This window comes from Amblyomma maculatum, chromosome 11 (assembly GCF_055883805.1).
Source record: "Amblyomma maculatum isolate TAMU_Amacu chromosome 11, ASM5588380v1, whole genome shotgun sequence".
NCBI classification, from domain to species: domain Eukaryota; kingdom Metazoa; phylum Arthropoda; class Arachnida; order Ixodida; family Ixodidae; genus Amblyomma; species Amblyomma maculatum.
The window spans coordinates 74355253-74378143 of NC_139354.1; the positions used below are offsets into that span (position 1 = coordinate 74355253).

Below are 22891 nucleotides of genomic sequence, written 5' to 3' on the forward strand. Positions count from 1 at the left end.
TACAAGGTGTTTGAGCGGCGTTCGTTTCTCAGGGCTTCAGTTTGAATTTTCAGACCGGTTTTCGATGCCTGTGTCATGCGGAAGACGAGCTGTCATGATGCTCTTATGGAGCGCAAGAGGCCGCTTGAGTGACTGCCATGTGGGAGATATAACCAAATCCGGAAAAAATGTAAAAGCACCGCTTTGTTATGTGTTGCGCGTACACGTCTAGAATGAATAGCGTGCCCTATTTCTCGTAAATACTCCGTTCTCTATAGTAGGACACGCACAGCGGCTGGAATGAAAGCACTGCATAAAACTTCGATTCTTCTACGAGCATTTTTATCTTCAATTAGACGATAGTGATTGTAAAAATGGTTAATATACAAAAACGTTCCTGAAAAGATGGTCACTACCTGCAAAATTTACGGCGTGTTATTTGCATTAGAAACTTGTTGCTGGTTCAGGATAAAGTAGAAGGTGCGAAGCGTATCGCCGGTATTTAAAACTCTTTCCGGAAAACACATTGATTTACATTAGCGAGTTACGCGAGCACCCTCGTAAGTATTATTGCAGCATGTCAGGTAACTTTTGAGCGCCACTCTGACGCTCCGCACTCTGCTGCGATTAAAACCTTGTGGGTAAGTACTGCTTTAATGATGCAACCACAATCAGTGTGGAAGTGAACAATAGTGTTTATATGGTCACAACACACTGCCTGCACACACGTAACCCCAGTCACATGAACTGGCCGACGGCGCGTCTACCATTCCTTGTGACATCATGAAATGACTGAGAATACTTCACTCTCGAGGTGCAGCCGCAGTAGTTGTTGTTACTAATACTCAGTTAGTGTGGTGTAGATATTGCGGAAGCACACGGTCGTACACCGAACGCTGCTTGAGTGCGGAAAGCAAATTCCGCAAATCGCTGAAGCTGGAACATTGATAAAGCTCTAGAAAAGGCGACTCATAGCATTTCACTACGATCGCGCAAACAAGGCTTGCACATATTTTCTGTTACAGGCAGTTAGTATTTGTTAGAAGCACTCCAAAAGCAAGCTGACTGCTTAGAGCCCATATATGGCAACAAAATTCATAACCTTGCGAGAACTCAACACGATCGCAGTTCCTCTAAAACATATCATTGAAGTTGTTCAGGTGTAAATGTAGTCAACATATTTTACTTCTCGCTTAAGAATAACGCCAAACACTAGGTGCATCTTTGATAAATGTTTACAAACAACTGAATTAACGTTGTTCAGTCATGCGTGTCTCTTCATGTGTCTCTTCGTGTCATGCGTGTCTGTCAGCCATGCGTGTAAGTTGGGGACGGAGTCAACAACTAGCCTTGCTCCGCAACTTCGCCGTGCAATGCGCGGACAATGCTCACTAGCCGTTCATAATTTCTGCCTTCAAACAGGTCTGGTCGCACCCTCGCTGCCCGCTCACGGCACCTACAATTCCATCCTGTGGCGTTACGCCGCTGAGTTATGCTCCAGCATTCGTGCCGCCTGCTATTTAGGTACTAGGTCGCACATAAGCAGAAGTTGATTCAAGACAACTTTCTACGCCGTCATATGCCTGTGCTTCACCCCCTGTGAGCTCAGCACCATCAGTTTTTGCTTCTCCTTTGCCTCAGACCTCGTTTGCATGGCGCACTTCAGACAACGTGCCTATTTGTTATCACTGTCGCATCACTGGGCTCACTACACGCTACTGCCGGCGCCGCCTATCTATGGCCTTTGCTGCCCACCCTGCGCAACCTTATTTTGGCCTCCCAGTTCCCAGGGCCACATGGTACGCCAACAGGACCCTCTGATCATACAGACTTCCTCCCTAGCAGTTCGCCTTCACCACTTCGCCGCTCTATTTCGCTAATGCGCCGACGATCTGCTACGGAGCCGGAAAAATACCCGCCGCCTTTCGCGAGGCGCGAACTGCATATTCGACAGAACTTCAAAGTCCTCTTCTTCCTTACGCCAATGCTATTGCAGCTCTTGCGCTCGTCGACACCGGTGCCGCTGTATCTATCATCAGTTCAAAACTCTGCCGCATCCACCGAAAGGTGACTACGCCTCTCACGGAACTGTCGCTTCGTACCGCATCCTTCGTGCCGCGACTTCTTCAAGCGGGGGCATTGTAAGGAAGACTAAAAAGAGACAGCATCGCGGCAACGCTATCACATTTGCTGGTCTCTGGAGTCCATCTCTCGCGCTGAAGCTGTGCCCCGCGGCCAGTATTTCTACCCTGTTGTATCCGAAGTATCGGCAGTGTTAGCCGTCAGACCAACTCATTACGTTCTCTTTTCACTTATTACAATTAGAAGCATTTTGTTGCAAAATATGTGCCCTCCGCCTAAGAGTTTCATCCTGCAAAATGTCTTGCTATTAAAAACTAACACATTTCAACAATCGAGCTCTACACAACCTTACACTTAGATTTACGCCCGGATTCAAGGATATCTCAAAACATAACTTTAAAATCTGCTCTTGCCCTCCAATATGCATAAGTAGTTATGACCAGCATTTGGATTAAAAAACGCATTAAAATACAACAAAAAGTATTTCCGTATTTGGCTTATGAGCCCTCCCATTTGTAACAAATATATGGAAATAAGGTAGAAACGCTGGAGAGAAAAGTTCTAAAATTTTAGTTTTTCCTTCAATATAGGCGACTGGAATCGTTTCCCAGATTTCATACCTATAGTGCGCGGTTTGCGTCCCTAATGACATCATTTCTTCAGTACATTTTCAAGCCAAGATATAACTAATATGCATTTGCTTGCTAATCTTTATAAACGTATTTTTTAGTGCAAAGGATGTCTATGATGCATCTAGTTTCAGTCAGGTTTCCTACAATATTTTCCAGAGACGTGCAGTTGGAATAAGTGTGTAATGTTATCCATCAGTACTTGACACACAAGTATATTATTTTTCTACAAAAGAGTTCTTGATGCAAAAAATATTTGCTTAATTTACCTGACTCCTGGCGCAAAACGTTTCCATATAGGTGACATGCTTTTGACTTTAATTTAAATATATAGCAACGTTGAGTTAGCCATGAAATTGTGATAGGAAACTCCAGATTCTGTTTGTGCAAATTAAGGACTGCTTTCCTACTCAACCAGTGATATGTTTTGGCCTGAAAGAGCAATAATTTGTTTTCGAAAAAAAGTTTTGAACTTTCTTTCTTTCTCTGGTGATGAGACAAATGTAAACTTTGGTTATTACCACATTACCCTTTATTCGCTTCAAATCAAACTGAAGGAGTAGAATTTCTAATATATACTGTTTTTTACCCCAGCCATGTCATACTATGAACATTCCAATGAATTTGGCTCCAATCCCAAAGGTTTATCTGAAATGCGTCCATCACCTTCAACGTCTTGACTGCTGTGGGAGCAGGAAGACACGTTTGCTCGTTCGAATAACTTCACAGAAGCGAATCTTGTAAGACGTAAGAGATATTTGGTCTTTCTGAGGCCAAAGTCTGCTAGTAAAATAACCATATGGTTAGTTCAACTGAGGCCGCGGCAATTAAATCCAAAACGCTGCGTCCAAAATGAAGCTGTTACAGCATCCTAGGCGTCATAGACAAAAGCAGCGTGCAAGTTGTGTTTTTTTTTTCTTCTATTTCTTCTTCAAGCCTTCGTTATCGTCAGCAACATTAGTAGCGACATTGTAAACACCGCAGATGGCCCCCCCAATATGTAAAAAATACATCTCTCCACTCGAGGCTAGATTCTACTATTAAGGCGATTTTGATGACATTAGCTCGGATGCTCTCATCGTTTTAAAAATAAAGTTTAGGCTTCAGATTCGCCTGCTACAACTTCAAAACTTTGATTTCGTCAGGGCTAGTTTACTTCTAAAAGCACTGAAAGATAAATCTGTTTTTGTAATTCAACGTAAGTGGTTCAAGGCAGATGCTTGTGTCATTAACTTCTGTTTGCTATACTTGCGCCTGCAGTGTTTTTTTTCCTTTATCGCATTTCTCACTTCCATCTTAATAATTGTGTCCTAGGTTCTCCACAATGAAAATCGGTTCCCCTTAATCCGTTATACTTGAAGCCTTTCAGTTAGTCTGCCATGGTTTACTTAGTAGCGCGGAAGTTTTCACCCCATTCCTTCCACCACCACCGTCCATGCTGAAGTGTTGAACTCGCCTATTATAACGAACCATACTTTGAAGTTAGTGTTGTATGTGCCACTTTACAGGACGTTTTTCCGCATCGCTGAAACCCTGCTTCTGTATCAGCAACGTGAAGCCATGCATAATTTAATGCTAAACATTTCTTGCCTCCTGAGTACCATTTTAGTTCGTGCCATGAAAGCGAGTCTTCATGAACTGGCACTTAAAAAAATATCTTGTTCACGCCAGGTATGGAACCATTATCCTTCGGTATCCAGGCCTAGTGCGCTAACACCTTCTCTACGCCGCTTCCTGAAGCACTCCCATAATTCTCCTTACTCTAGTGTAAGGACGGTGCAGGGTGTTTGGAGAAATAAACCAGTAAAAATAAAAATGAACTTATAAATGATGCGCATCTATTGTCGCATCTACCGCGGAAACAACACTAACGATCGATCTACCATTCATTCAGTGAAGGTCCTGAAGTGGGCTTTTGTCGCTTTATAATAATCGTGTTTTTTATTTCAATGGCATTGAAGTATTTAGAAATTTGTTTCGAAATAATTAACACGTAAAGAATTCTAGGCTATTCCCTTGGAGGAGATATCAGTCAAAATCTCAGCATGCCATGTGTAACAAGAGCGCACCCCACTCGCTTTTCATATTTAGCATAATACATAGGGAGCGGTTTTGTAACAGTGGCTCAGAACTCTTTCCCTTCGGCTTTGCTTAAATATCCAAAGAAAAGTGCGGCATGGTCTCATTGTTAATTATATCGTAAACCCGCATAAAGGCTTTGCGCAACAAATTCATGCACCATATCGGTGCATACCAACTTGACCATTTTACTGAAAAAGGAACGTGATGAGGATAGTTGCGGACCGAATAGTTGACGCTAATTGCATATTTCTATGGGGCAGTCAATTGAATTTTTACTCACACTGTGGCGTATTGAAATGTATAATTTGAAGACTTGACATGGTCTCTCCTTTGTGGATGTTGTATAGCCACACAAAGCAGCTGTATCCTGAGCTTGGTTCGATGTCAGTGAGCAGCGCAGTCCATTTTTCTGTGCCGTTATTGGTGCAAGTGAACCAATACATCTTTTCATCAGCCTCTCCCGTGTTACCTCGGCAGTCCCCATCGCACTTGTCCACGAGACAGGTCTTGGTCGGAGGCACATGCACCACGATTTCAGCTGAAGTATTGCTTGTTGCTTGTACGTGCACCTTGAAATCACTTGGTTCTTCACGTAAAGGAAACAAAGAAAAATATGTGTTACTAATAGCACTTTCTTTAATCACACGGGTTGCAATGGGCGTAAATTGTTTCAAAGTATAGAATTTTCAATATTTCTTGTTTGAGAACACGAATTTTCGCATGCGTATTTACACTTGTAGGAGAGTAGATATCAAGGCGACTTAATGGCATGGAATATCTAAAACTGTGTGTGTGTGTGTGTGTGTGTGTGTGTGTGTGCGCGTGTGCGTGTGCGTGTGCGTGTGCGTGTGCGTGTGTGTGTGTGTGTGTGTGTGTGTGTGTGTGTGTGTGTGTGTGTGTGTGTGTGTGTGTGTGTGTGTGTGTGTGTGTGTGTGTGTGTGTGTGTGTGTGTGTGTGTGACCTAAAATATTATGAGAAAATTCCGAGGGTAAGGAGTAAAATGCGCCTATCACAAAAATATCTAGCACGTATTCGCTGCACCAACGAAAGATTGTGCGTTTTAAAGAACCGCGTTGTTTTGAATGTACTCCTTATGAATGGTAGCTCTTCTAAATTCTACTGTCAACTACCCAATATTTGATGCAAGCAAACTATGGTACACATAATCTGCGAGTCATGCTGCATTTTAACATGGTGAGGAGAAGTAAAGCCTTCAAAGCTAGTTGCACCAGCAAAACTGGTAAAACTGGCGCAGTTGTTTAACCAATGGAGATAAACTGTTTTAAAATTGTCGGGTTAGAAGGCAGCTTAAGTGCCGGCGATCTTATGTTAACAGTTGCTACGTTTTTCACTGAAATGTGACTAAACGAGGCAAGCTGATTTATACAAGTACTGTAACACAGATTGCATTCTCTGTTGGACACACTAGGACCTGAACTAAGACGCTCTGATCGGCTGTTTTGTTCTGTTGAAGCGCATGACTAAAACAGCGCGAAAGAGGAGACTGAAGGAACACACAGGCATGCTGTGCCTCGTTTGTGCCTCTGTTGTCCTTCAGTCCCGTCTTTCGCGCCGTTTTACACTTTCACTTTATATGACCTTTTCTGATTGTGTATAATTCATCAACATCTGCCTTGTCGGGGCGAAAACAGAAATTGCAGAGTTGCGTGAAAGCGGTGTTGCGGTGCAGACTCGGCACTTTCTTCGCGATTGACAGGTTTGGATCAAGATACTTGTACCTCAATTTCGAGTATTGTTCCGATGGAAAGGCGAGGTGCCGGCTCATGAATAGCACTATACAATTAAAGGTTGCTGCATTTGACTCGCCCGCTCCTTCGAAATTTAAAAAGGGTCTTCAAAACAATAAAAAAGCGATCTAAAAGGACCTCTTCATTTGTCATTTATTCGCACCTCAATGCGAGGATGCGCGGACAGGATTCGTAGCCATGCGTGTGGGAGCGTTTAAACGGGCCGAGACAATTTCTTTTCAAAGAATGATTTCCGATTTTAATAGTAGTTAGCGTTCAAGCGCAAACTATTACGAGTAAGTGTTTACCGACCCATTTAAATGCACTACCAGAACTGCATTTAGTATTTACATTTTTGCAAGACACGTGGGTGTATTCAAGATATTCTATATGTCTTCATATTCCACATGCCGTTACACGGGCCGTGTGCAACAGCACGCAAAGACGTGATTAAAACTACCTTTCCTCACAACCTTTACATGGGCCACTACGCATGCATTCCTGTGGTGAAATACTATAGGTGTGGCGCGGATTACCGTTCAAATTTGTTATGCTTTTGCTATATGCTTGCTGTTTATAAACATAAACGCAAAAAGGTTGTGTTATGGTTAAGAAAAAGCTCTTTAAAAATCGCGATGTTTATAAATTCTGCGAACGTACCCTCCCGCACAGCCTCAATGCCACAGTTTCTATGATGCTATTGACTGCAGCTTCTTAGCCTTTCATGAGGGAGCATTTCTGGAGATTTTAGCGAAAATGCGTTGTCTTCAACTGCAGCTTTATTCTGCCTTTCTACACTTTCTTAATTTAGAAACAGGTATTGAAAAAAAAAACGCTACAATGCTGCTTTCATATTAGGTTTCCATGATTAGCCAGCTGCCTCTGGTTTTGCGTAAAAGGCTATCTGAAGCTTCTTTCAAGCTATTTATTCTAGGTCGGTGTGTGAGTTTTTATATTTTTACAGTTCTGTTCAATAACAAATATGACCAATAAAGAGAGAAATTGACCTGCCTGGTTTTGCTAAAATTCATTTCTTTAACCTTCCTAAATATGGATGTTATAAACCAAAAACCAAAACCAAAACACAACGAGGTGTTGCAACATAATTTGAGTGCATTGTGTTGCTTATTTTTTGCAATTGTTGAGTTATGGCGTGTCTATTAACCGGCCTTAACACATACATTTTGTATCTAATATTTTAATTTGCTCTAGAACCAAATTCATGGTACTGATGGAGCGGCACACAGTGGCTGCTCTTTATAATGAATATGACTTTAACTGGAGATGTTGACGATTGGGTAAGTAGCAGAGGTATTGCGAATTGTGTCCACTGTGAACAATATTTAATATCACATTATTGTATTTTATATTACCTTAATATTTAAAACATGTTTGCTTTAGATAAAGCACTGCAAAGGAAGCGACACAAAAAACATTAACAAAGGCATTGGACAATTCTTTAGAAGACAGGCTTCCACGAACTATACTTGTATAATGCTACCTCTAGCCACAAAAAAAGTGGCATTCAGCAGAGAATGCAACGAGCTCGCCAGTCGCTCCCCGCCGTTATAGGATGCCTGATGGTGGATACAAAGGGGCGGTCAAATAGCAGGCTCACGAGAAAACCACAATAATTGGGGGTGACTAGTGACAAAAGAGTACCTCCTTCCTGTTCTGTCTCTTGGTTTCTGTTCCTCAGTATAGTTCTGCAAGGCACCGACGCGGTCTTAGCAATATAGGAGATGTCATCAACTTGAGGGAAAAAACGGGTTACAGCGAACAGGAAATCAAGACGTTATAATGACGTGCTCATGTAGGCTGTTTCGACTAGTCTCGTCGCGTTGCTTCATTGGGCAAATGAAATACGAATGCGAAATGTTGGGAAAATTTAACTTAGGAAAACTTCGCCTTGCTTGTCTTTTTTTTAAATTAGCTTACTAATACCTGTCTCTTTGGTGCACCAATTTATTTTCCCGTTTTGGTTGGATCTTCGTGTTATAAACATTCCTCAGTAAAAATGAGATGTTCTTGCGCAGTATTACTTTTTCCTGCAGAATGATCATTCCTAGATTATCCATCAGCAATCATGATCAGCTTGCCTTAATAGCTCACCAGTTCCATGCTTCCACGCTACAAATCTACTCTGCTTTCTCGGAAATCGCTGTTACTAAAACATTAAAACCTTGGTTCACACATTGGTCTGTTCAAAATTGGTCTGTTCACTGGTCTGTTCAAAAACGAAAGCACATTGAAGATAAATTGCAGCACCATGTCAAGCCAATCATATCATGAAGTGAGATATTTGATTTGAAGGACAATACTTTTTCCGGGTATAAATATGTCTCCCAGAGTGACGGCTGACGAAGTGCGTGCGGGCGACCCGATGCTGTGCGTGCGCATAGTGATGCTTGCTGTCGAACATGCTTCTAGGTTACCACAGGTTAGTCGTGTCTGGTCCGGGTGAAGAATTGTGCCGTTGCGGCATGAGTCGACGCGGTAGCGATGGATTGCGCCGTTACCACCAACATCGTCCGTGACCTCCACCCAGTAGTAGTCGAAGTGGCCTTCCGGCCGCTCCCAATGAACCGTGAAAGAGTCGACTCCAATATCTTCTAGTGTGATGTTTGTTAGGCCAGGTGGAACTGCGGGAAAATGAAGTGTCGCAATGACTTTTGTACACTGGAGAGAAAAACGTGCTTCGCTGTTCATTTCCAATTTTGATACCGTGTCAATAATTTAAATATTTTGCCTGCACTGCTCGCAACAAATTTATACATCGACTTTGGCTATGTCGAAAGGGGGAGTCGTCAACAGCTTAGCTCTTCCTTCACGCTAAATGAATGCGCGAAAAATGACAAAGGTTGCATGCAAATGAAGTTCAACTAATCTGATACCCTTACGCATGGTTTACACGACGCGCGTGAGTTTGATATCCATAGTGAATAATTAAAAAATATGTGTAATCAAAGTTACGTGACGTTTGGTTTGGACACCCTGTGTATAACTTTAGGACAGTCGCTTCTTAAACATTGGCAGTTAGCGGTGGTACGATGTAGTCACGAACTTTTGCTGTACTCCTACCTTCCAACTCCATCCAGTATATTTTTAGTGGTGATGGGAACCACATTGTGCCATTTTTTTTCATCCAGATTGTGGATCCCTGATTTATGCCTTTATGTGCTAACACATAGTCACCGGTTCTACGAGGGTGCTGCGTAAGAAATATGGAGCCGTAAATGAAACATGGCCTTGTGGTCGGAGATGTCAGCTCATCTTTCCAAGGCCAAATCTTTTAATTCCGTAGCCATGCACTGTGTCATTTCTAGGAGCCTATGCTTTGATTAGGAACGTTTAACCGAAGCTTGCTTACTGTGGCGTATTAGATGCTTCAATGCTGTACAGGATTTTTAAATCCTCAGATATAATAAAACGCAGGTTACATGGTGTTTCCAACGATGTAGGTAACTACCTGAGTTTCTCGGCATTTAAAAAAGGTACAGCAAAAACAAAGCATGGCGCAAAACCTGCTGTTCAGCATCATAAAAAATATTTGACAAATCTTTTCCTTGATCTGGGACCTTCAAGAAGTACTACCTTGAAAGGTTCACCGTCATTGCCATAACGCAATGTGATGCAGGCGCCCCCATCTTTCCCTAGATGCGCAGCCGTGTGATGGCAGGCTGAGTTCAGAACTATGTACTCTTTGTGTTCAGCACCGCGACGCAATAAGCGAGATAAAAGGACCTTACAGTAAAAAAAAAGGTGATCGTCAAAATAACCTTTTACAGCCGCCTACTTCTCTGTAGACGTTTCAGCCATAGAGCCTAGCTAACATATGAAATACTGCAAATAGTTGACTGTCTTTTAATATACGGCCTTGACACTTTCAAGAAGCATTTCCTTGTCGCTGTATTGAATGAAGGCCGCGGATAAAAGTGGTACCGTGATGGAGGCTAGTATTTTTATTGTTACTATGTTCGACTAGATTGGAGTTTTAAGAACGGGAATATAAAGGTTTCTGAAAACACTACTAAGCGCCATTTACGTTCACATCCGTAGTTTGTGGTAAACATATCCTATGGCTGCAAAGTGGTAAACGTGCTCTTCTGGAGATGATCCGAAGGAAATCCGTGTAAGGCGCAGCTTCCTTTATTCCTTCCTACAGACTGGACCACCATAGCGATAATATACGATATTTGCATTATTAAAGACTATCTCCGATAGGATAATGGCTATACATTTCACTTCAAACCGAGATGTGGCAATGGGCCGCCATCAAAAAGCAGGCAGAAAAGGTAGTTGACTGCCACATAAATGCGTTATTCCTGGTTTAGATGTTTGTCATCGATATGTTGCGCTGTCACTTTGGGGAGAATTGACGAGATCACGTAAAGAAATTATAGTTTCCATGGCTGAGAATTGGGCTTTCATTTAAGTAGTTCAGTTAATTTTATCGATATGCAGAACAGAATGCAGATTATTACCGAACGTGGGCGTCCTGAACTTAATAGCCGCTGGAGTGCTTTTGAGGACGTTGGTACCGCACTGTGCACTGGATTCGACAAGAACACGGTACTCGCTGTCCGTGGTGCTCTCGAATTCCAGCCACGGGTTCAGCGTCTCATAATCGGTACAGCCTGTGTCGTCCTCGGTTGAATTGTAAATATCTAGAGTGTGGCAGACGTTCACAGTGTAGACGCCAAGAGTTCCGGACACAACGGTGGGCGGTTCCCATTGGACACGTGTCACATATGATGATTTCCACGTTACAGTGAGGTCATTTGGTGAACTCGGCTCTGGAATAGAAAGAAAGCTTAAACAAACAATAAACTTCTTCCAAAGTGGTATTTCTCTGTTGTTCCACATCTGATAACTCAGGTTTAAAATTAGAGCATTGATTACCCAAAAATATAGTTCCAAACCAGCACTTCAATTTGCTAAACTCTGGCAATTAGAGCATTGATTACCCAAAAAATAGTGTTGCAAACCAGCACTTTAATTTCCCAAACTCTGGCAGTAACCCTGGCAGTATCGGTTGAAGATGAGACTTCTGTTACAACAGAATATTCCATAGTGTGCCAGAATATTTAGGCCACCAATTCAATTTCCTGGGTACTTTGTATAAATGTGAAATGGGAAAATACTGACGTGAATCACTCGTCGTTATGATTTATAGCGTGCATTATTCGAATAAACCGTCTCCAGTCTGAGGCAGCGGCGAGGCACGCATCCCACACTAACGTTTATAGAGCTAACACTGAAACTTGTGTTGTAATAGTAAAGAAGGAGGTCGACTGCCTAGGTGCTGCAAAATAAAAAATGACAAGTTTGCTTCATGAGATTTAACGTCAAAAAGCTGCTCAGTCTATGAGAAATGCCATAATAACAAATAACTGTACATTCTGCGCAACGGGAACAGAGACCAGATGACGCAATTTATTTTTTTTTTTATTTTAATAGAAAGAGGAGATTTCTTAGGAACTGAACATTTCACCTCGCGTATTTATGTAAAGATGCTTCTTTCTCTCCTAATGCACAAAACATGCACGTAATGACATCTAGCTACCACCACTCCATAAGATAGTAAGTGCACGAGAAGCATTCCTTAAAGTTCTAGTTCTACACACGACATTAGCCTTTAAAAACTTTGACAGTCTGTGTTCAACCAAGTGCTTGGCGACCAAAGTTAGCAGTATTACTTCCTACTACAAGTCTACAGTAGTGATAAAAGTATGGCATTTAAATTGTTTTTTTTTTTTATAAATTCAATATATACTGAAAACAAATAATCAATTCCTATTTGAGTATAAAGTTCATTGCGATTATAATTTTTCATTCGCCAAAATTTGCTTACGAGGGGCAGCTTCGTTTGGTACTCGTTTATCGATGTTATTTCTGGTTACTTTTCAATGTTTTCATTTTACTGCTGTCCTATACTACTACTCACTTGCTGTCATTTTAGTGAGATATTACGTTGCACATGTATTGGTGCGTACTGTTTGAGCAATAAGCAGGACGTGCAGCAAACACTTTGCAAACATGCAAGCTATCAACAGTCAAGAACCCTAGAACGGAGCACCTTCAGCTTTCAGAGATAATGAATGTACGACATTTGTTCTGCACTACTTTACACAGATAGATTCGAATAAAGGTTAGTTTTGAGACCATGATTAGGAAACAATAAATCCCTAAACTTTCTCGTCTCTATTTTGCCGATGTTTACGAAATTGTGTCCTGGTAGAATGGCTGGTAATAGCCGTTTGTTCTTTGAAACGTCAGGTGCTTTCTGTTGAGCTAAACAACTAAGCATAAAAATACTCTGAACTGCTGCTGCAAAAAAAAATCACCATCCAGGATGTTACTGGCACATAAACAGCTGTTGTTCTTAGGGCATGTATGATAAAGGGTTTTCTTGTTAAATAACTTGAAGCTCTTGAGAAGTGAAAATAATAGGACTGGCTGTGTATTGATCTCGAAAGGAATTTTGTATGAATCTGTCTATCTAGTTTCCGCATTAAACTATGCAAGCGGCAAGTATCTAATTCGCCTTCTGGTGAGCTGACGTCTATCATAAAATTTAGGGCGATATGGACGAAGATTGTTAGTTAATTGTTGGATAAAATATCGTTCTCAAGGCAGGCCAGAGCCTAGGGTTTCCGTACGGGTATAAACAGAACGAGGAACCGAATCAATCCTCTGCGCTTACGAAACGCTTGCAGAGAAAAAAGAGGAGCCAGACCAGTTCTCCCGAGTATTCGGATACAAATATTTGCCCACCGGCTGGATGTTTCGCCTCAAACTCAAAATCTAGAATTTATGTAGAGACTTTCGATCATTATTTTCGAGAGTTAGAAAATAGAGTAGACGTCTTCTGACACGTTTTGGATTCAATATGCCTTGGCGGCTATGGTAGGCGCTCATCGAAAGAAGTGATTTGAGCGTCAGGCTATGATGACAGTATTTTACTGTGAAAGTTATTTTTGGAGTCGCATCCTCACCTAGACACGAAAAATAATAATATATCGCAGATACCTTCACCTAAATAAAATAGTACTCATAAATCATTTTGTCGCACACAAACTGTAGCTCAATATTGTGCAGTTTTATTTGCTATAGTTTAAATCTTTGTCACTGTTTTTACATGCAGCCCATTGTCAAGTTTCGGGCGATGAAAACATAATTAGCATGCTAAATTACAATTTTTTTTACTTCTATGGTATGTGAATTTGCGCTTCGCATGAAGAAACATGATTGGTTCCGAGCCGAGGGCTACCTGAATCCGCGCCGTAACAAATAGGGGCTGGAGCATTTCTTCAGCTTGTTACATAATTAACACTGACGGTTGAGAACGAAAACTGCAACAACTCGAACAATAAGTCCAATTAGCCTAGTGTCTTGTGCATTGTTGTGATACGTCAATCAATATTCTGTAAGCTGAACGGGATATCTCCGTCTACTTAAAACCACTAGCGGGCAGTAACGTCGCGTTATGTAAAATCGCCGGACCAGATAATATTTACAGAACGTACAGAATAATTCTCCACCACTTGGATCTCTAGATCTTTCTTTTTATATTCAATACTGGTCAAGTATTTAGGGAAATCTACAAAGATGGAGTAGATTTCTCATAAGGGACTTCCTTATTATAAATCTGCTCCACCTTGAAGCATTCTTCTAAATATTTGACCTGCACCGTTTCCACTTCGAGTTACAGATCAATTCGCTCTCGCCCTACCATCTCATCTGCTAGCCGTCCTGGATAGCTGAGTCGTTAGAGCAACTGCACCTGAAAGGCGGTAGTGCCGGGTTCGACCCCCGGATCAGGTCGAGCTTTTCTTTAACTACGAATTTTCTGAGAAAGCTGTATAGGATTCTTTTGTAGCCGTATGGCTGCGCTTGGATGGATGACCATGAGTAATTACTCCCTTATTACATTCAGTTCTGTATTCTAACGTATCTTTTGTTTTGACGTTTAATACATGGCCACTCAAAAACGGTTTCTACACTTATCTTTCTTTCTTTCCATCTCTGGGTAAAACGAACGCCTAAATTCCCGGTTATTATAGAAGATCAGTGCCTTTTTTATTTCCATGGGCAGGAAGTTCTAGTCATTGAAGATCTGGGCAAGTGCCTCTTGCTTGCCCAGTCATCAAAATTTATTGCATGGCGCTTAAACCAAACATTATCGCTGAAAATGAACAATCTTGTTCTGTTCATTGCTTTCATTCAGCTGGCCGGAGCACTGCATAAACGATTTCAAATTTTATGAATAGCATTCTGGATTCCTTAGGCTTGTGAAGGCCATCAGTATCAATGTTTTTGGACCGCACTTCCACGCATTCTGAAGGTTGATTTAAATTAAAAGAAAATAAGTTCTTGTTGTTTACGTTTTATTTGATGCGAGAAGGTGACACATCAGTATATGCTGAGGTCCAGAAAATCAGGTAGTGTATGTACGATTCCATGCATTTTTGAATCACAGCAGCAATGGAAATATGCTTGCTCCACGGGAAACAGTGGACAATTTGAGTTGAACAAGTGACTGCTGAATGGTCAGCGGTTATTGCATGTAGACAATGCAGGTAACTGAAATGTTCCTACTGCGGTCTCTAGGCAATAACATTTTCGTCATACCTAGTTCCGTACAAAATAAATTTTATAATTTGTTTTTAAAACTACTTAAACTATGAATATGAATATGGCTTTTGTCTCGACATAAATGGAAACCTATCTTAATTGTATCAAAGTTAGCACTGGGATATTTTTCAGTGATCGCGAACCTTGATAATACCCCGTGGCTGGCACACGCACGAATACAGATCTTGCGATCCTATTGTTTAAGTATAGGATAAAAATCTACCCATCTACTGGAAACAAAATATTTGGCATAGCTATGTCTCTTACCTTTTCCTGGAATAAGTATCCCCCACATGGTCACTCCAGGAGAAATGCGTTCAGGTGGGCCGTTGTCAATAGTGTAAATTGTCACATTATAGTAGTGGCAGCCCTTCATATTGTCGCAGCTTAGATGAGTACTCTGTGGAGGAAGGAATGTGCGGCTGGAGCAAGAACTGATGCGGCCGAGTGGAGAGCCGTCGACTTCCGTGGCATGAATCCAGTAGTAATCAAAACTGCCTATAGGTCGTTCCCATGTCAGAGTGAAGGAGTCACTCCACACAGCTGTCACTCTAGCGTTGTTAACATCAGGTGGACCTGGAAGGATATTGCGTATGATAGATTGCGGCAGTAAATGGGAGATCGTGGAAAGTAGGTATAAAGCATAGAAGGTACAGGATTACCTAGACATATTATTTACATTTGTTGAACGTTTGCTGTTCAGCCAGAATCACGGATATTAAGGAGTATATTGTGCTTGGTAATAATATTTAAGGACACTCTCCAACGCGACCGCTGTTCACGAGAATGGAGAAAGATTTCAAGCCCAAGTTTAGATCTACGGGGCCCAATTCTCCAGCAGAGATACGCTAATGATCTTCAGTTCAGATCAGTCGTTCAGTCATGTCCGACTCTTCATGATCCTATGGACCATATCACGCCACGCTTTCCGGTCTCTCACTATCTTCCTAACATCCCATAACTTCATCTGCAGCGCCTAGAGGATGCCATCTAACCATCGCGTTCGCTGCCTACCTCTTATCCGGTGACCGTCAACCTTTCCAAACATCAAATCTTTCTCCAGCGACTCCTCTCTCCTCATCAGATGACCAAAGGAGCTGAGCTTTAACTTTAGAATTTGACCCTCCAATGAGCAGTCAGGGTTTATGGTCGACAATATCGACTGATTTGATCTTCTTGCAGTCCAAGGAACTCTCAATAGTCTCCGCCAGCACCACAATTCAAACGCGTCATTTCTTCGGCGGTCAGCCTTCTTCACAGTCCAACTCTCGCATCCATACATCACAACTGGAAAGACCATAGCACGAGTTATGATCTTAATAGATGCTATAATCGTTAATCCGCACCTTCACGAGATTGAGAGCGACATATCAATACTATATAACACACGAGGACGTGAAAATAAAGCGACACTGAGGATAACTGATGTTTGTCTGTGTCGATGCATTTCAGCATTCTACGAGATACCTCGCAGAATTCCTTTGGATCGGAGACCTGATAATGTGATAATGCAAATGAGAAATTACTTCCGCAAGCAGTGCCTGAGGTCAAAAGCAAACGGCGAATAAACGACAGTTTTCTCCGCCTGGTTAGGCGAGCCGGCGCACAAGCGCCATTACTTATGGAATGGCTGTCATACTTTTGGAATAGTAGTTTATGAATGCCAACAGACTATTTAGGTAAAATTATCCGATAAAGAAGCACCATACAACTGTGAATAAAATTCAACATGGAGAGAAAGTGTAAGGTGCGTCCTTTTATTCTCAGTGATAATTGCACAAATATGACCTCAGGGATGATTTGTCAAATGGGAGTCTTATAGAAAACTCGATTTCGCGACCGCAGCGCAGTGTCTACCACTTCACTTATTGGAAACAACAGCTACGGATATTCAATCATGAATTTCAGCAAGACTAACCTGTCCGTGTTAGTCTATGGGGTTACCGCGATTCAATAGGTTATGCTACCTTTTGCAATGTTGCTGACTGTGAGCGCGGATTCCCGATTTTTACACCATCATGTATATTCCAAAGCTTTGCGCTCATGCCTCAGTTATAACGCTGTTTCTAGCCATGCCCACTGTTTGTTTTAAATGTTTAAATAGAATGTAAGAACAACGATAGAAACGATCAAATTATTGATGTATGGTTGACTACAAATACGAAAAATTCCTAGTCCTTTTGCTTTTGCCTATTGATATGAAATCCTTCACCCAGCTGTTGTCACTTCAGTAAAGCAGTGAGAGATAGTATATCATTGCTTTTTAGCATTGTATATAATTAGCGTCTATCAAAACCTTACTAAACTCTACAAAATTTATTAATTTAAACATTGTTATGGTGAAAATAACAAATAAAACTTGCCTCAATATGTAATTTCAATCGTTAAACGTTGCCAAGTTCAATTCAACAAGCGGGCAGCATGACTCAATACATAAATAGTGCACGGCGGCACCACAAACACAACCAAGGTTCGTTCAGTTGCACAGAAGACGTTGGGGATCGCGAGCCTTGAATTAATTGCGGCATTTGCATAGGAGTGTTTATTCAAGCATGAAGGCTAAATGGAAATATCCTTTCTTGACGAAAGAGAGCATTTATCGCAGCGCTGTCATCTGGCTGCGCAGGAGCATAGTTAAGAAGTGGTATGGATATTGAAATTCTATTACCAGGTGAACAATTGCATATCAACTGCAAATAAATTCACACCACGGTCGGGCGCACATCGTGAACGCTTTGACAATTCCTTCAGTAACCGTACAAAGCAAATGAACAAGGCGGAGCTTCGACTAAGCAGTCGCACTTGAATCGAATGTAACATTTGTTAAATCAGTTGAACCCTAGGTGGCGCATTCACATCTAAAATAACGAAGAAATAAAGAACGTTATGCAACGTGTGGAAAACACACAAGGTAAAAATAAAAAATAGAAAAGAAACAGAGTGTGGAACTATACCAAACGTTGAAAAGGCAGATAAGGAAGGAAGCTTTCTTTGATAGCTTAAGAGGCAATGCCCTACTTTTTGAAGCTAGATCAGGGTGCCTTAGAACACGCAGCTACAAAAAGAAATTTAACAATGAAGATGACGCATGTGCTGTCTGTGATAACTCCATAGAAACAATTGACCATATTATACTGAACGTAATGGTATCCATCCGGAAGTCGATGCAGGCGCAGTCACTCTTCTTGAAGCTCTGGGGTTTAGAGATAGTTGTGGCCAACTGAATGAACCTGCGCTGAAAGCTAGCAGAAAACGATTGGAAGGTTGGTGGCTTAAAAGCAGAAAAGTGACATAATGTTAGTAATGTAGAAACAAGAATTCAATGAATAGAACGATGGTATATTTAACCAATCTGAAACAATATACAAGATATAGGGAGAAAAATAATCCTGATAGCAATTGCTACCGCCCCGTTTCAAAGGGGATGCTCCTGTATTCCATCCATCCATCCATGCTTCTTTAAAGGAATTCTTTATATATATAGCGGATCGCGTTGCACAAATATGTTATCGGTTACGACTTCATGCTAAAGAGCATTTGTGCGATAACAGAGGAAGATTTAAGGATTACTTATTAAATCAGATGCAAAGTCATATTTACGCGAACAATGCGGATCGGCAAGAGAAAACAAACGGGAGCCATACCGACTTCTCCGGTCCTTTAAGGCCAAGTTGAAGTGTCTCTCAATTTTTTTTTCACGGGGCGAGTCCTTGGACGACAGTAGGCGGTATCGGTTGCACAAGTGAAAAACATAAAGGCAAATCATGACTCGTGCACAATCCCTACTGTTTGAAGCTTTACCCTGTTTCGCCTTGATGGTAATGGTCTTGCCTATGCTCGGGAACTAATCTTTTAATACAATGAAGTAATGGCCCGGGTCGCAAAATGCCGGTGTCAGTGTTGATGTTGTAAGGCATAAACATCACATGAAACTCTCATTTTTGCAGATTTGAGGACGTTCCTTTCTTTTCGCATTTGTCGCAGTGGACGAATTTCGGTATTTTGTGGGCAAGTCTGTTTTTTGTTGCTAGAGCAATCATTGACCTGCCGTTTTTCTGCAGCGTGCCTACAGTTTTATATTTCATTTTGAAAACCATTTCTTTATGTGCTGCCTTCTGTTAACGACCTTGTTAATCTCATTGCCGCGTCGCTCATCGTGATGGCATACCATCATCACAGAGAAATAGAAGATGGAACTTCCGCCTTGCGTGGAAGAGGACCATGGTTCGAATGCCGGTGCAGCACAATTCTCCGCCGGATTCTAACGATTCGCGTGGCGATAAAATGGCCTAAAATATTAGTCTTGGTTTAGCTCTGGTTAACCCTAGTTGAATTGTGAAAGCAACGGCGGAAGCTTCTTTTTCCCGCTATATTATTTCCCTATCACGCCCTATAAATGTAAGGTACTACATTGTTGGGGTTTAAGGTTATGACGCGAGAGCGTAAGCTACCAGCCCACATTTAATGTTGGGCTTGTACCAAGCTGTATGGACGAGCTTGTGATTTGTGCAGGTAACAATACTTCAAGTGGTTCTGCAGGCCGACTCTGATATCACCCTCCCATATGAAAGGAGCGACACAAGGTGGCAGCTCCTGCCCGTGGCATAGGGGTAACGTGAATTGAAATGTCATAGCAGGCTGATATTTTATGAGAAGACCATAGGTACGCCTCTCACGCTGTAGCTGCTGCCACCATCGGTCTTGCTTTGGATGCCGGAGTGTTGCTTTCGCAACAACAAAACGTTTGGGTTGGGACCAGATGTGGGTGAACAGCTCAGGATGACCATCTTGGTGTAGTGCATGCCGTCAACCTCACATGAATACTCCAATAAATACCCTGCTGTCAGTCCCCATCGTGACAAAGCCAATGTGCTGGGTCACTGCCTCCTGCCAAGTCGCCATTGCAAGCTGAGTCTGGCAACATTTCACTGAAGAATCCTGGCTAGTGAGCCTAGTTATCAGTGCTTGTCGAGGATTTATCGTGCATGAAACGGGATATCATGTGGCCTATATCATGGCGTTACGAAGCGAAACAAAGCACATATTGCACTTAAAGGCGGATATGCAGTGTGTCGTGGTTTGCAGGACAGACGAGAAGTAGGAGTAGTCTTTGTTAAAAATAAGAATATTGCTGGTAACGTGGACGAATTGCATAGCAATATTGAGAAGGTGCACACAATGCATTTAACTTAATAAGCGGTCTACACTGAAGGTTGTACAGGGCTACGTCCGACATTGAGTGATAATGAACACTCCGTCGATAGCTTCTATGAAGATGTGAAATTGAAATGAAGAATTAAGTTAGGAAAAAGCAAACTAGATAGCAGCCAGTGGGTAAATGTGACGCTGGCTTTAGAGACAGGAGGGGAAGTTATAAGTTTAGTTCCAAAAATAAAATAACTTAATAATATTGAATACATTTTTTAGGAAACAGAAAAGCCAGAACTAGACATGGAAAAGCCCTAACGGGGAAAATAAAAATGAAATTAACTTCATTGTGCAGGATGTAGAGGTGACCGGCAAGGTGCGAAATAGAGAATACAGTTTGGTAAGGTGTTGGAGTTGTCTAGATGTGAAGAGGGAGCGAAAATACATTAAGGAATAAATCCATCACTTAATTCTGGAGAAGAGGGAAGTTCGAATTGGAGATGTGGCTACAGAATAGATGCGCACCTTTAAGCAAGGAAGAGGGCCTTAATGTTGACGGTGTTAACGGTAGCATCAGATATATCATTATTTCGTACGTGGTAGAAGCCGGAGGCCGGGTTGTTAGAACGTATGCAGTTAAATTCTCTAAACCGACGAAAGGTTTCATTAAGAAGCATTGAAATATGAAAGCATCCAGCCCAAAAGACCAGTCTCAATTGGCAGAACTACAAAACGTATCAATAGAGCCAAAATTTCTGACATCAGAAAGTTTAATAGGCAGAAAAACGGTGGGAGTCAGATAGCGGTAAAGAGGAATTTAGGCACAAACGAAATTGTGATTTATGCGCTAAGGGACCAAGCGGGCTAGATTGTTATTGATATGGACATAATATTCAACGTGGCTGAGGTGTTTTATACTGAACTATGCAGTAGACAAAGTTATCAGGAAGATATTGAGATTGACAGTAGTAAACAGCAAACAGACGTTCCGCCAGTGGCGAATGAGGAGAAAAATAAAACTTTAGCAGCCATGAAAAAGGCGGAAAGCAAACTCTGAGGATCCGGTTACTAACGACGTGTTCAAAGATGGTGGGTATATTATACAAGAAAACCTGACCAGCCATTGTACGCAATGCCTGTTGACTTTGACGATACCCGAACCCTTAAAGAACTCAAAGATTATATGAAATGATTAACATGGGATGTTCAAACATTCAACTAATATTCTGCTAACAATCTTTTGGTACACGTTATAATCGGTAATAGATTCCAAACAACTTGAGACTCCAGTCAATTAAGGGACAAGCAAGATTTCATAAAGGGCACTGTGCCATCTGTCGTATCAGCCCTATCAACCAGGAGGTAAATAAATTCTAAGAGTGCTAGCTACTATAGATGTCATCCAGTAATTCATTCAATGTTCAGACAAAATCTCCGCAGTTTGGTACGCATTGGGAAAGTGGGGTGTAAGTAAGCCGTTTTTGAAAGTGCCAAAATATATTTACGGTGCCTGTACAGCAGCTGCAGTTCTCAATAAAGTAAGTAATAAATTTTCCATAAAGACTAGTCTTAGGCTGTGAGACACCATCTGCCCTGTGCTATTGTCAGCTTGCATAGAAGAAGGATTCAGACTTGTAATGGAAGCAGCTAGGGATAAAGCTGCTACAGAATGCCTCAGTAGCTGCTGCTCGGTGATGACAGTGAGTTTGTCGATAACTCAGAGGACGACAATCGAAGTAGAATTGATCACCTAGACAGAGGAAGCAAAAATGTAGACCTAAGATTAATATGCAGAACCCTAAAATATTTTTCCACAGCCTCGGAAAGAATACGGAGTTTATAATAAGTAGCGAAGCCATGGAAGTGGTAGGAAAACATAGTTATTTAGACTATGTAGTGAGTGACTGTAAATCCTGGCCACGAAAGGGAAATGGCTAGGTGAATATAATTCCAATGAAGTTCATTTGGCACGTAGTTGCTGATCACGACAGGTTACCGGCACCGCCCAAGAGGAAGTGTGTGTAAGAGTTTGTTACCTATACTCACCTATGGGGCCTAAATGTGGAGGCCAAACAGAAGGGTTCGAATTAAATTAAGCAGGAACGTAATGCTACCAAACAGAAAATGTTTGGTCTAACTTTCAAACCTAGTGAGTCTGGAGAGCGGGACAGGCAGTTAACGCAAGTTAATGATTGAAAAATATATCTGCGTGGAAATCGAGAAGATGGACTAGGCGCGGGAAAGTAGTGCAAAGCGACGAGAGGGCAACCAATTGCCGTTAATGGAGACAAAGTTGATTCAAAGAATACAAAAGCATGGCAGGTGGCGGCAGAATGTTATGCGAGTGGATGAGGTTAAGAAAACTGCAGCGTTTAGTAGATGCAGCTTACACATGGCCGCTTTAATATTAAAGAATATGGGAGTGGCCTCCTACACACAGAGGGTAGAGTGCGGCCGATGGTGATGATAATATGCTCCACCCCACCTGCTATTTTCTGCTCACTTCAAACCAACGTGCAATAGAAGTAAATATTTGTCTCATGGGGAAAAATATTTTAACCTTGAAAATGTAGGATGTTGTTTGGT

At 41.7% G+C, this 22891-nt stretch overlaps 1 protein-coding gene across 2 annotated transcripts in view; it reads right to left on the reverse strand.

Annotated features, from left to right (window-relative positions):
- The window catches only part of LOC146174175 (receptor-type tyrosine-protein phosphatase H-like), a 35953-nt gene that overhangs the window by 4485 nt on the left and 8577 nt on the right, over positions 1-22891 (reverse strand). The window contains exons 5-8 of one of the 2 annotated variants that reach the window (XM_084584281.1): positions 15425-15733; positions 11005-11316; positions 8842-9162; positions 5053-5358 (exon numbers count right to left, since the gene is read on the reverse strand). In XM_084584281.1, the coding sequence (XP_084440407.1) occupies positions 5053-5358; positions 8842-9162; positions 11005-11316; positions 15425-15733 (1248 nt within the window). The remainder of the gene's footprint in view (positions 1-5052; positions 5359-8841; positions 9163-11004; positions 11317-15424; positions 15734-22891) is intronic. The other variant, XM_084584282.1, reaches the window with a different exon arrangement.